This window comes from Littorina saxatilis, linkage group LG3 (genome assembly GCF_037325665.1).
Source record: "Littorina saxatilis isolate snail1 linkage group LG3, US_GU_Lsax_2.0, whole genome shotgun sequence".
NCBI lineage: Eukaryota > Metazoa > Mollusca > Gastropoda > Littorinimorpha > Littorinidae > Littorina > Littorina saxatilis.
The window spans coordinates 61,503,100-61,516,496 of NC_090247.1; the positions used below are offsets into that span (position 1 = coordinate 61,503,100).

The 13,397-nt window shown below is 41.1% G+C and overlaps 1 protein-coding gene across 1 annotated transcript in view; it reads left to right on the plus strand.

Moving 5' to 3' along the window:
- Window positions 1-5,503: 5,503 nt before the first annotated feature.
- The window catches only part of LOC138962855 (guanine nucleotide exchange protein SMCR8-like), a gene marked incomplete at its 3' end in the record, with an annotated part of 51,832 nt that continues 43,938 nt past the window's right edge, over window positions 5,504-13,397 (plus strand). The window contains 7 exon segments of the mRNA XM_070334820.1: window positions 5,504-5,761; window positions 6,488-6,576; window positions 7,094-7,160; window positions 8,447-8,529; window positions 10,026-10,071; window positions 11,325-11,409; window positions 11,893-12,071. Of these exon segments, the coding sequence (XP_070190921.1) occupies window positions 5,513-5,761; window positions 6,488-6,576; window positions 7,094-7,160; window positions 8,447-8,529; window positions 10,026-10,071; window positions 11,325-11,409; window positions 11,893-12,071 (798 nt within the window).

Sequence of the window (13,397 nt, forward strand, 5' to 3'; positions counted from 1 at the left end):
GTCAACGAAACCATCGTTAAAGTGTAGAGGTCATTGGAGGTCACGACTAAACAAAATATGAGCCGGATCGCTTTGATAGTTTCCGAGAAAAGTCCAACGTTAAGGTGGTGTCTACGGACGGCCGGCCGGCCGCCGGCCGGACAGACTAACACTGACCGATTACATAGAGTCACTTTTTCTCAAGTGACTCAAAAATGGAGTTAAAGGTAAGATGTACCAGGCGCTCAGCTGTATGTATGACGTGGTAAAAGCGAAAGTGCGATCAGGAAGTGATTTTTCGGACTCCTTTATGTGCCCAAGGAGTCTAAAACAGGGAGAAATTTGTAGTCCAGTTTTGTTTTCTCTACTAATTAATGAGCTAGCTAATGATATTGTCCAGAAGGGAAAACATGGTACAGTCAAACACGCTTAAGCCGAACTCGCCCGGGGAATAAAAAATCGTTTCGCTTATCCGAGTTTTTGCATATCCGAGTTCGGATAAGCCAAACATTTCCCGAAAAATTATCGTGCCGTTCGGCTTAAGCGAGTTTTTTCAGGATAAGTTGTAAAATCCCTCGGGAGGTCGTGGGTTCGAACCCCGGCCGGGTCATACCTAAGACTTTAAAATTGGCAATCTAGTGGCTGCTCCGCCTGGCGTCTGGCATTATGGGGTTAGTGCGAGGACTGGTTGGTCCGGTGTCAGAATAATGTGACTGGGTGAGACATGAAGCCTGTGCTGCGACTTCTGTCTTGTGTGGGGCGCACGTTAAATGTCAAAGCAGCACCGCCCTGATATAACCCTTTGTGGTGGACTGGGCGTTGAGCAAACAAAAATCTTTCTGTCTCTTTCTGTGCGCGCGCGTGTGTGTGTGTGTGTGTGTGTGTGTGTGTGTACGTGTGTTTTTTTAAATGAATAACTTTGTCAAAACAGTGACAAGTTAAAAGTGCTTTCTTCAGTTGGGCTTTTTTAATACCTCAAACCCAACTGTAAAAATAAAGGGTAAAAACAGTGACACATCTCAGAAACAAGCAACTACGCTTTTGTTAAAAGGATTCCAAGTAAATCATAATAAATGTAATGTTTAATGAAACCCTCTCCATTAAAGAAAGAACAGAAACAAAATTAGACAATTTGTCTCTGTGGTCATAAATCAAGATCAAATTTCCGAAAACATAGATTATAGGCAAATGTTTTGTTTTGCTGCATGTTTATTGTGGTTTGGTCTTCACCACTGACTCGTTCAAAATGAGCACATACATTCCTCAGGTAGATTTGCTCTTCACAAAGATCTCTTCCTTCGATTGGAAAAATAGGTTTGTATGAGAGCCACTCGTTTTTGAACACTGCAACAGTTGTTTGGAACATGCTGGCAGCTGCAAGGATTTCAACATCACGGTCGGACCCCCAAGAGTTAGATCTGAGGGCACACCGCGTCATCAGTTTCCCGGCATATTCAAAAACAGGTGACGTGTTCGTTTCCGTAGGATAATTATAGCGTTGACGAAATATTTTTATCTTCCTGACGTGTTTTTCAAGCAAAAAAAAAGTCTCTCCGACAGTGTTTAGAGTTTGGCTTATCTGTCAAAATCACGTTTGAGATATATATCCGTGTTTGAGTTAGCTATATTTTCACAGAGTTTGGCTTATCCGAATTAAAAATAGTGTTTCGTTTAGGCGAGTGCGGCTGTATTCAACTTATTCCAGACTTTTTGGAAATACTCATTCTGATGTTTGCAGATGATATTATTCTTATTTCAGATTCTGTATGTGGGCTCCAGAATCAGTTAAACATTCTGTGGGATTCGTCTAGACGTCTTGGACTTGAAGTTAATTTAGACAAATCTCAGTAATATTGTTGTTTTTCGGAACGGTGGTCACTTGGCCTTGCGAGAAAGATGGGTGTATGGTGGACATCCTATGAGCGTTTTGAACATGTATAAGTCACAGTGTCAGCTTTAGTGAGCAGAAGACAATCATCAAGGCATTGATGAGGCCAAGGACAAACAGAGATGACTACCACACAATGTCCAGAGAGCAGCAAGTCAACCTCATCAGGCTGCGTACTGGCCACAACAGGCTCAATGCTCACATGAACCGAAAGTTCAAGCTGGCGCCATCACCAACCTGTGCCTGCGGTCAAGAGGACCAAACAGCGGAACACATCTTACAGCGATGTCCCTTACGAACGCCAAGAAGAAGAAGAAGAAGAAGAACATGTATAAGTATTTAGGAGTATGGTTGTCTACACGCCTGTCCTTCTCTCAAACTCTTAATGATTTTGCTACAAAAGGGAAAAGGGGAGTCATTGGTATTTTATAATGTTTATGGCAACTGGGTGACAGATCTCCAGCTATTTTTTTCAAGCTTTTGGACGCCCAGATTCAACCGATGCTAAAAAATTTTTTTTTTTTAAAAACAAAAACAAACAGGCAGCCAAATATTTGGTGCCATATATATGTCAATAAAAAACAAAAGTTAAGGCGAAATTACTACATTTAGTCAAGCTGTCGAACTCACGGAATGAAACTTAACGCACTGTATTTTTTCACCAAGACAATACAGCTTCGTCAATCCCCGCGTGAAGGAAATCGCTCACCTTCCACGTGCAAAACGTAGTGATATTGACACGCCAGATTAGCGCGGTAGCGTATTGTGCTAAGCAGGAAAGAGCGCTTTTCTGTATTCTTGTTAACTTTCTGAGCTTGTTTTGAATACAACCTATCATATCTATATGTTTTTGGAATCAGGAAATGATAAAGAATAAGATGACATCATTTTTGGATCGATTTCTTACATTTTAATCGTAAGACTAATTAAATTTTTTTTTGTTATTTGTGATCACATTTTAACTGTCAGCATAGACGTAGAGGTTACATGCCGAGTCTCAGTGATTATCAAAAATAATGGTCGAAGTTAGCGGATCATGAAAAATGCGAGCTTCAGCGAGCTTTTTCATGACCGCGAACTGAGACCATTATTTTTGATAATTACTGAGACGAGGTATGTAACCTCTTTATCCCTCCTTTCTTCAGTTATTCAAAGAAAAGAGGAGTTTTTGTGCGAAAGTTTGATCGAATCATATTCACCCAACCAGTCTACCTGCGAAGGCGATCGATTAATGCGCGGTTGAATAGTTCCGTGCAAATCATTCAATTTTGTTAACACTTCTTGTCAGTTTCCATGTTTTGAACTAAAATCAAGTACACAGTTATGTTGTCATTCTGCTGTGGCGGTAAAGGCAGATAGTGTGTGTTCTGTTCATGTTTTGGTATCGCTCAGGAAATTTTCTTTCCTCGAATGTGACTAGCAGACGAAGTTTTACACCCGTGTTCCAACGCTAAAAACTGTATGAAGTTTAGTTTTCTGGGGCAAAATAGTGTATGAAACCGCTGCATGTTCTTCAAGTTGATTAAATGTTTGTAATTGATTGCGTGTGATCTGTTTATAAAATGAAATATTGTTGAAAACTGACCGTCGGATTGCAGTCTTGTAGACGCCGGGATGCAGCCGAAATCTGACTCGTGTCGCTAGACAAAGTATGAGAGTTACTTTTCCTTGGAATCTTGCTTGCGATAAACGATTGTGCACGGCAGATCTGAATTCAGAAAACAACCAAACTCATGGATTTTATATTGAGATTCATGTGTTCAAGCCTGTAGTTGCTGGTTTAAATGCGGTATGGTTGTATTGTTTGCTCCAGAAATGTATATTTTGTACATTAGAGTGTTCTGAACTTTTGAGTCGCAAAAAGTAGATCCACAATATGTACAGTCTCTACCCATGAGCTATCGAGGATTCAGGCCCGTTAGTTGGGTAAGTGATTCAGTTTGGTTGTTGGGTAAGTTACCGAAAAATAACTACCCCTACAAGTTTACAGAGAGAAAGAAGCAGAGGGGGGGGGGGGGGGGGGGAAACTATTGGATATAGGTCCCTGCTGTCAGCAATGTCACGTCAAACACTTCTTATGCTTTCAAGGGCAGGTTCTGCAAAATTGGAGGCTTATAGGCTACATTGCAGTGGATTTTGAGCTATGAATTTAACACGCTAAAGTTCAAGATTACCAAGTTTACGGACTAAATAAACTTCTAAATTCGCTATGCTAACTTGGTTTCTCTGTCCCCAGAACTAGTGTCTATCTGTGACATGACGTGGTTATATGCTAGGTTCTAAATTCAATACCGCTATATACCACCAACTTACAGTTTGAACAGACTTTGAATTTGGGACGATATTCACGAATATCAACCTCTTCCTGGTTGGGTCACAAATTTAGAAGCAAGTTGCCGAGGCAGTTTAATTGAATCAGATACTCAGGAAAGAGAAGGGTTAGTGGATGATGCAAAGGGGCTGTCGTTTAGCACTTTGATCGCACATTTTGCAGCAGACGATTCCAAGCAGACAACAATTATCACGTGAATAATATAAGGGAGAGCACTCTTACAGCTTTGTACCGTTTAGGAATTCACTCGACAAAGTCGGTCTTTTTTCACCCAAACTGAAGCAAACTTCAAACTACCCGCCTTTGTTTATTCAGATCAAACCATGAACGCATGATGGTGACCCATTACTTCGACTGAGTGAAAAATAGAGCTTTGGATTCACTTCACCTCAACTTGAACATTTCGAGAATACAGCAATGTAAGGACAATTTTGATGGTCAAGGGGTGGTGAGAAGAAGCTTGTTTTGATCGATTACATTTTGCGATCCACATACCAGATAGGGACGGTTTGTGGAAAAGCATGAGGTTTTTGAAGAAAGTGAGGTGTATGAAAACCCCGCAAGTCAAAATGACGTAGACTTCTGTCTCCTTCTGGGATATATTGCGTTGATTTTCTTGGGACACTGACAAATGGGACTGATACTGTGATAGTAATTCTAATAGTGATTGTAAGTACGACTATGACATCCGGTGCTGTTGTCAAAAAGTTCGGGCTCAGTAATTGTCATTTTTAATGCACGGTTATACTTCCTGTTTTAATCTCTATTTGCCGTATCTGAATGAGAAGTACACCTGATGAATGATAATAATAGGCTCTGTTGCTGATCCATATAATATCTTTCTGGGCGGACAGGAGTGCAGCGGATATTTTCTGTTGTTCAGTAGAGCTAGTCCTGTAGACACACTGCTCTATACTGTGGTCAGTGCCGAGTTTTGTGTACAGGTGATGTTTCAGGCGGTTGAATATGCCCTGTCTTGAGCAGAGACCTTGAATTCTCCCAGCGGGTCAGCAGGTAGTAGGGTCTGTCCTGTGTTGTGTGGATGTTGGGTGCTACCATTTAAAGAGCTTAGACAATATTTACAATATCTGACAGCAACAGTCGATGCGCTGCTTATTTGCTCGCCAATGGTTAAGTACGCATGAGTAGTGACGTCAAACGACGTAGCCTTAATTACCCAGGTCTTGGGTCAAGAGTATACTCCTAGTTATTAAAACTGCAGCTAGCCCCTTCATTTCATAGTTTCTGAAACCATGATATATTCTACAGGCGTCGTTTCCTCATGTGTGTGTTTGCAGGTCCCGTCCGTGATCATGTTTGGTGAATATGCTCAAATTGCAACATACCTGCCGTCAACGAGGGACCCATCAGGGGCAGGCGACTACTCTGTCAGCGGTCTCCCCCCTCACCTCCTGCCACCCCCTCCCATAGCGCAGACTCAGTGGGCAGGGGGAGGTCCCGGCAGAAGAGGGCGGGGCCATGAATTTTTGGACAGCATAAACTCAATGGACGACTTTGTCATGGTGGCAGAGTTCTCTGAGATAGAGGGCCCCAAGCCAGTGGTATGTGCTTTTGTTGTTCTTTTCTTGGCCCTACATACAGTGGGACCGGCCCCCTTTCATAAGATATATACATTTACTGACAAGAGAGCATGGTGCTTCATTTTATTTTGAAAATCTCTTTTCAATGTATACCCTTTATCACATTAATTATTCATTATTCGATTTACTGTTGCAACATTTTATGTGAAACACAGGGTTGTATTATAGACTGCTTTTGGGAAAAGGGAGTATTTTCAACGCAGTAAATGTGGCGGTAAACATACAGGACAAAACGTGTGCAAAGCTATACAAGATTCAGTAAACATTCATGCATCATAAGGCCTAAAAAAAAATAGGTGTGGTTACGATAACCCGACCTACCCTATTTTTAGGGGCCGACCCTATAACTTTTTACTACATTTGTCAAAAAAACAAAAAAGTGAAAAGAAAACGAGTGCAGAAAACGCAATGAAAGCGAAAGCGCTCGAGTCGTCATGCAGACGACAGACGATGCAAGGGAAATAACTCCTTCTACTAAAAAGGCCCAACAGACGCTTGCCATGACAAAAATGGCGGCATCTTCTTCGGTTGTGAGTGCTACACGCTTGGTTGCTCTGCTATAAAGAAAAAAAGTAACAAAAAAAAAAGTGATTGCCTACCTTCCTACCCTATTTTTTTGGCTATGTTACCTTAACCACACCTATTTTTTTTTTTGCCTAACCATTTTCCATGTGTTATTTTGTGCAGCTGACGATTCCTAAAGATGCAGGAAGCAATATAGACCAGAATGCACTCTCAGTGAAGCTCATGGCTGTAGACCATCAAACAAGCTCAGAGTAAGCACATTTCTGGGAATGTCCTGACACTTACACTAAATACAGTTACAGGGATATCGTTTGACAACGCCAAAACTCTTAACCCATTTCAAACGCTGAAAACTTTATCATCATTTTGGTAGAATTTCCAATTTTCTTCAGTTTCATGGTTTCGGAAATGTGACGCGCACGACTGCCAAACACGTTAGAAAAATGTCTACTTTTGCGGCCATTTTGATGCATTTTTGAACGAAGATAAATCCTAGCTAGTTCTCTGTGCTTGAGACATGGTCCTCATAATCATGGTAAACATTTTGTAGAAAAATATGTAAAGGTCCAGATTTACAAATTCATATTATGGTCAAGTCCAGACGGAATTTTCATTTCAAGTCTGACTCACTGTTGTTTGGTGCCATAGTGCTTTCTACTATTTTGGTGTGTTTGTTCACGATTGTTCATTTTTTTTTTTATTATTATGCACATCTGTGTATAATGTATGAGAATGTATTTCTCATTAATTTCTTGTGCTGTTTTCCAGGGGGTTCAGCATATCGGAGGATACTCAGGTCGTCCTGTCTGATGATGAATCGGGAGTTTCGGCATTTGTGAGCACAATTTTTTTATTAATAAATATTTTTTGATTTTATTAAATTATTTTTTGGTGTACTGGGCATTGAAGTGCAGGTTTTCTTAAAAGAAAACTTTTATAAGATGCTTATGGATCCAGGCAACACTAAGGACTGCTGTAAGAAAACTTTGAAAGCACACTTCTTTTTGTGGAAACAGTTCGGCTCACCATCTCAGATCTTGCCATGGGATAAGACCCTCCCTCCACTTAGTCACATATAAAAAACAAGAGGCGAAGCCTTCAAGGCTCACGTAAGAAATCGACAAACAGTAACACAAACAAACTCAATCACTCCGTCACACATACACACACACACACACACAGTAAGCATAGGTGACACTGTGCAAGAAAGCGAGACACTAGATCTAGATCTGTCTGTCTGCATGTAGCTTACTTACAGGGACACGACTGCCAACTAGTCTCGGCCCGCTCAAAATAACAATGACCGAGACTTTCAGTAATTCCTTCGCGTGACGTCTAACCCTCTTACGTCATAATGTGACGTCTTCAAATGACGAAATGTTAAAGTTTCTACCACAGACATACACACGCACGCACACACACACGCACGCACAGACAGACAAAGTTACGATCGCATAGGCTACACTTACGTGAGCCAATGAACAGCCTTGGTGCTCTCTGTGTACAGTCAAAACTAATTTTTAAGAAATTAATTCATAAAAAAATTCCTACTTACCATAGTGAGCCGTCAGGGTGTTTATTTTTGGTATGTGTCCAAGTTGAGGGATGGTCTTAGCCGGTGTAAAAGCCTGGCAAGATCTGAGCTGAGGGCCAAACTGTTTACAAGGGAAGGAGTTTGCCATGAATACTGTAGAATTTGTCTGAAAAAACTAAATCTTAGCGACAACCCTGTAATAATATAATAGTTGAAACAGTTGTCTAAAATGCCAGATGCCTTGAGAACAATAAGTGGATATTCACTACCTTAGGCCTGCTGTTACTTGATACATTTGTACAAGTCTGTCTCTTTGACAAGGCATGTTTAACACTTTGACCAAGTTTTTTTTAGCCGAGACATTAAGCTGTGCTGCAGCAGGTCACTCAGAATTGCAGTAACTGTGTAGTAACAGTGTATGAACACGCTGGAATGCAGGCGTTAGATGGACGTTACAGGAAGCGACTGAAGCTAACAGTCTGAGCGGATTATATCTGTACCTGGTCAGTTAGAGCCATATGAGTGGGTACGGATATATCCGTACCCGGGAGACAATGAGTTAAATGATCTGCATGTTTTCTGTTTAGGTTCACCACTTCGTGCTGTATGACAACCAAGCTAGAGGTTTTGTGCGTCCTTACTGCATGGTCTTCATCTCCTCTGACATTAGGTATCAAACATATTCTTTTCCTTAAGTTGGGCTGGTGTTTTTTTTCTGTAATTTTCACAGCTCCAGCGATTGTTCTTGAGATCTTCAGATTGCATATTTTGCATCAATTTTTTCTCGAAGAAAATATTCAAGGATGGGATGCTTTAACCTTCACCGGTGGTCGTGGGTCCATGTGGACCCAGAAGAGTGTTTAATTGCAAATATTTCTTAAACTAGTTGGAATCTTTTAATGAGCTTTTAAGAATGCCTCAGGCACCTAAAAAGCTCATGTCTTGAAAGATCATTAAATTTCAGCGAGAAGTAATTAAAAAAACAAAGGTCAAATTTAGACTACAAACAGAAGACATCGTGGGGCTGTGCGGACCCATGTTTCTCGAAGAAGGAAAAAACGTGCATCCCCTTCCGTAGATGCCATGGGGCCGTGCGGACCCATGCTTCTCAAAGAAGGAAAAATATGCATACCTTCCGTAGACGTCTAAACAAGGGTATGCACGTTTTTCCTTCTTTGAGAAGCATGGGTCCACACGGCCCCATGATGTCTTCCATGTGTAGTCGATAACCCGGCCTGGCGAAGGTTAAAGGCTTAAACAGTGTTATGATATCATGCCTTGCTGCCATATGACTCTTCACTTTGTGCAGTCATGATTTAATTGAATGCTCATGTTTTAGCCCAGCTTGGCTGTCCAGAGTGTTCAGACTTTGCAGATCACTGCAAGCATTCAGGATTTTATGCATTTCCTATGCAGATTTAGCGTCTGTGTTGGAAAGTTTTAAAAAAAAACCCACAGTACTGTATGTACGAGCATGTTTGCTGGTGCTGATTGTTTGGAGTGAATAGTAAATATGCACTTATCAGGCATGGGAATTGTCCGCCGAACGGCGGATTTCCGCCGAATTTTTGTTTTGTTCCGCCGAAAATGCAAAAGTGTCCGCCGAAAAAATAAAGGGGGGAGGCACACAAAAAAAGCACCGGTTACTTTGGCCTTTGCGGAAAAGCCCGCGAAAACTTTCCGTACTTTGTTCACGCACTGCTACCGCCCGCCTCAGTTATTGAACTTTTATGTTTGAAAGTAAACCAGATTGCACAGATTGTGTTACAAGCTACATTTTCCTGTTTGTCTCAACAGATCAATTTTTTTTACAAATTTAAACCATATAATACATGTATATATTTTTTTCTTAAAAAAAGCAAAAATTGGTACATTTTTGTACTTAAAACTCTGATTCTAAAAACAGAATTTAATGGCAAACTTGGAGCTCAGATGACACCAGATTGCACCATCTTGGTTCTTTGGAGAAAATTTTTTTCCGGGGGGGCATGCCCCCGGACCCCCCTAGTAAGGCTAAGCGCTTCGCGCCGTCGACTTGACGCTTCGCGTCTCCAGTTATAAATTTTCCGCCTTTTTTACAATTTTCAATTCCCATGCCTGACTTATAAAATGGATTGCTTTGCATTCTTTTGCAAATAAAATGGATTGCTTTGCATTCTTTTGCAGGAAGATCATCATGTTCTATGAAGAGCTGTCTTCACAGTTTAAAAGGGTAAGCCCAGCTTATTTTTCTCTGTTCATTGTCTGTAGGTATTAAGTTTGCTGCCAAGAAAAACAAGTTTTATCTGGAGTTTGCTAATCAGTGTTTTCTTTCACATGCGCTTTATCAGTCAATCTAAGGCTGCACATGAATGTATCTATACCATTGGGGTGTGCACGTTAAAGATCCCACGATTGACAAAATTGTATAGGCACTGATAAAAAAATGTCCACCAAAATACCCGTGTGACTTTGAATAATAAGGCCATGAAAAGTAGGATATGCGCCGAAATGGCTGCGATCTGCTGGTCGATGTGAATGCGTGATGTATTGTGTAAAAAATTCCATCTCACACGGCATAAATAGATCCCTGCGCCTTGAGTCCGAGTCTGGAGATGCGCGCGCGATATAAGACTTCATATACAAAAATTTAAAAAAGGGAGGCCAGGTTAGCTCAAATAGTAGAGCACTCGGCTTGTGATGTGTTTGAATCCAGGCTGTGACGAACACAGGTCAACTTTCTGTGCAGACTCGGAGACGGTATCCATGTCCTACCCCTGTGTCACCACTGTGGCAAGGAAAAAACCTTGGTCATTCTGCCATAAGTGCAGGTGGCTGTAAAAAACCTGCACATTGTGATGTTGCTGCTAGCTTTCCACTGGGAGGAAGCAACCTGAATTTTTCAGCAATGGAACTTCTTCTTGTACTGCGTTCATGGGCTGAAACTCCCACGTTCACTCGTGTTTTTTGCACAAGTAGATTTTAACGTATATGGCCATTTTTACCCCGCCATTTAGGCAGCCATACGCCGCTTTTGGAGGAAGCATGCTGGGTATTTTCGTGTTTCTGTAACCCACCGAACTCTGACATGGATTACAGGATCTTTTCTGTGCACACTTGGTCTTGTGCTTGTGTGTTCACACGAAGGGGGATAGGCACTGGCAGGTCTGCACATAAGTTGACCTGGGAGATCGGAAAAATCTCCACCCTTAAGCCACCAGGCAGCAGCGGCCGGGATTCGAACCCACGACCTCCTGCTTGGGAGGCCGGCGTCTTACCACTAGACCACTGCACCCGTCAATGGAACAATGTAAACAATGAAAATGTAACAAAACAACAAAATGACAGGAGCTACTAGGGAGAGAAGGGGGAAAGGGGAGGCAGCTAGCAAACACATTGGGACGATGGGACAAAAGATTTATCTGTTATTGCAGTCAAATCTGAAAGCAGACAGAATGTGAATGAATAATCGATCCTTTTTTTCAGGCAGCCAGGTTTCTGAAATACGGCAACAGATTATTGTTTGTGAAAGACCTTGAGCGACATCTACAAGACTTGGAGCATACAAAAGGTACTGCATGCACTTTCTTTCCATTGAAAGTGAGCATTGCTCTAAAGCCATTCACATCTCTCGTTCACAAACATCTGCAGAAGTTGTAACATAAACAAAACAGTCTTCTAGGATTACGTTTATTCTTTTTGAATTTGTACATTATGTTTTCTGAATGTTGTCTATCCTCCTGCTGTCACCTGTAGTATCAGTGTTGTTCCCAGGTCTCCGACTGCGGTTATTTACGCATACTTTTTTGACCTGACGCATTGTTCTGACCCAAGGCTGGTCGAATGTCCGATAGCTTTGACATGTGGGATGTTTTTTTCAGTTTCACACAATAATTTAGTTTTTGCGGCCAGGATGTTTTGACCGATATATATATATTCTGAATCCAGGTCTAACTGACCTGTTGTTTTCTGTGCCTGGGAACAACACTGTTAGTCTCCTCACCATCCATATATTTTAGCCAGAAAATATCAGATATTGCCTTCATGTTGACAGGTTACCTGCTGAACCAGGTGAGTCGAATGCGACTGCGTGACACTGATGGCGACGGGCCGGAGAGTGACCAGAGTAAATCGCGCAACAGCGCTGAGAACGAGCTGTACAAAGGTCTGCAGAACATTCGCCAGTCCACCACAGAGATCAGAGACATCTTGTCCATCCTGAAGCCACTTCTGGTTAGTGCATGTGTGGGGGTGTTGGGTGTGCATGTGTGTGTGCATATATGTGTGAGGGGGGGTGTTTGTGTGTATTCTGCTGTGTGTGTTTGTGCACATGCCTGTGTGTGTGTGAGTGTGTTAATTTTACAGATATTTTGGGGTGTTTTGAAGAGGGGGGGGGGGATTTTCTGTGTTCTCTGCTGTGTGGCTTTGTGCACATGCTCACGTATACATGTGTGCAACAGTGTGTGTGTGTGTGTGTGTGTGTACTCTGCTGTGTTGGTTTGTGCACATGCGTGATTTTGTGTGCGTGTGTGTGCATATGTGTGTGTGTGTGTGTGTGAGTGTATGTGTGCACGCGTGTCCATGAGAGTTGACTTGACGGATGCCGTTTTAGGATTTTTTTAAAGTCAAATTACAATGCTACTATGGTGTTTATTAGTAGAAACTCTTCCCAGGGTATGAATAGGGCATAATTCTCCAACTGTGGTCAATGTCACAAGGGAGTCTTAAAATGGGGAAAAAAAACTTGCATAGCTAGGTTATGAAAAGAAAGTCTCAAACAGCATGGTCTTCAAAAGGGGAAAGTCTTAAATTGGGGAATCTTAATTCATCCCAGCTGAAAAAGTACCACACGATGTACTATAGTATACTATAGTAAACTATAGTAAATGTACCCTGTACTATAGTAAACTATAGTAAATGTACCATGTACTCTAGTACATATTGTAGTACATGGTACTTTGTACTATAGTACTGTGTAGTAAATGTACCCTGTACTATAGTACTTTGTGGTACAGTAGAGTACTTTGTACTTTGTACTATGGTACTTTTTAGTGAATGTACCATGTACTACAGTAGTACTATAGTACATAGTACTCTGTACTATGGTACTTTTTATTGAATGTACCCTGTACTACAGTAGTACTATAGTACCTAGTACTTTGTACTATGGTACTTTTTTGTGAATGTACCCTGTACTACAGTAGTACTATAGTACGAAGTACTTTGTACTATGGTACACTGTGGTACTTTGTACTATGGTATTTTGTACTATAGTACAACAGTACATAGTACTGCGGTACAGTATAGTAGTAATAGTATACATGCATTTTGTGTTTTTATTTTTATTGTTTTATTAATATAACTTATCAGCTAAGCATAACAATTTTGTTGTTGAAATTAAGTTGATTAAAAAACATTGTTTTTAAAATTGTGTTTGATATCACCAGTAATTGTGCATGTAAACGTGTTGTGTGTGTTTTTACAAGGTAGTCGTACATATAAGATTTATTATGTTTTGTGCGTGCGTGTGTGTGAATTAAGCCGTTTGTTGGAGATGAC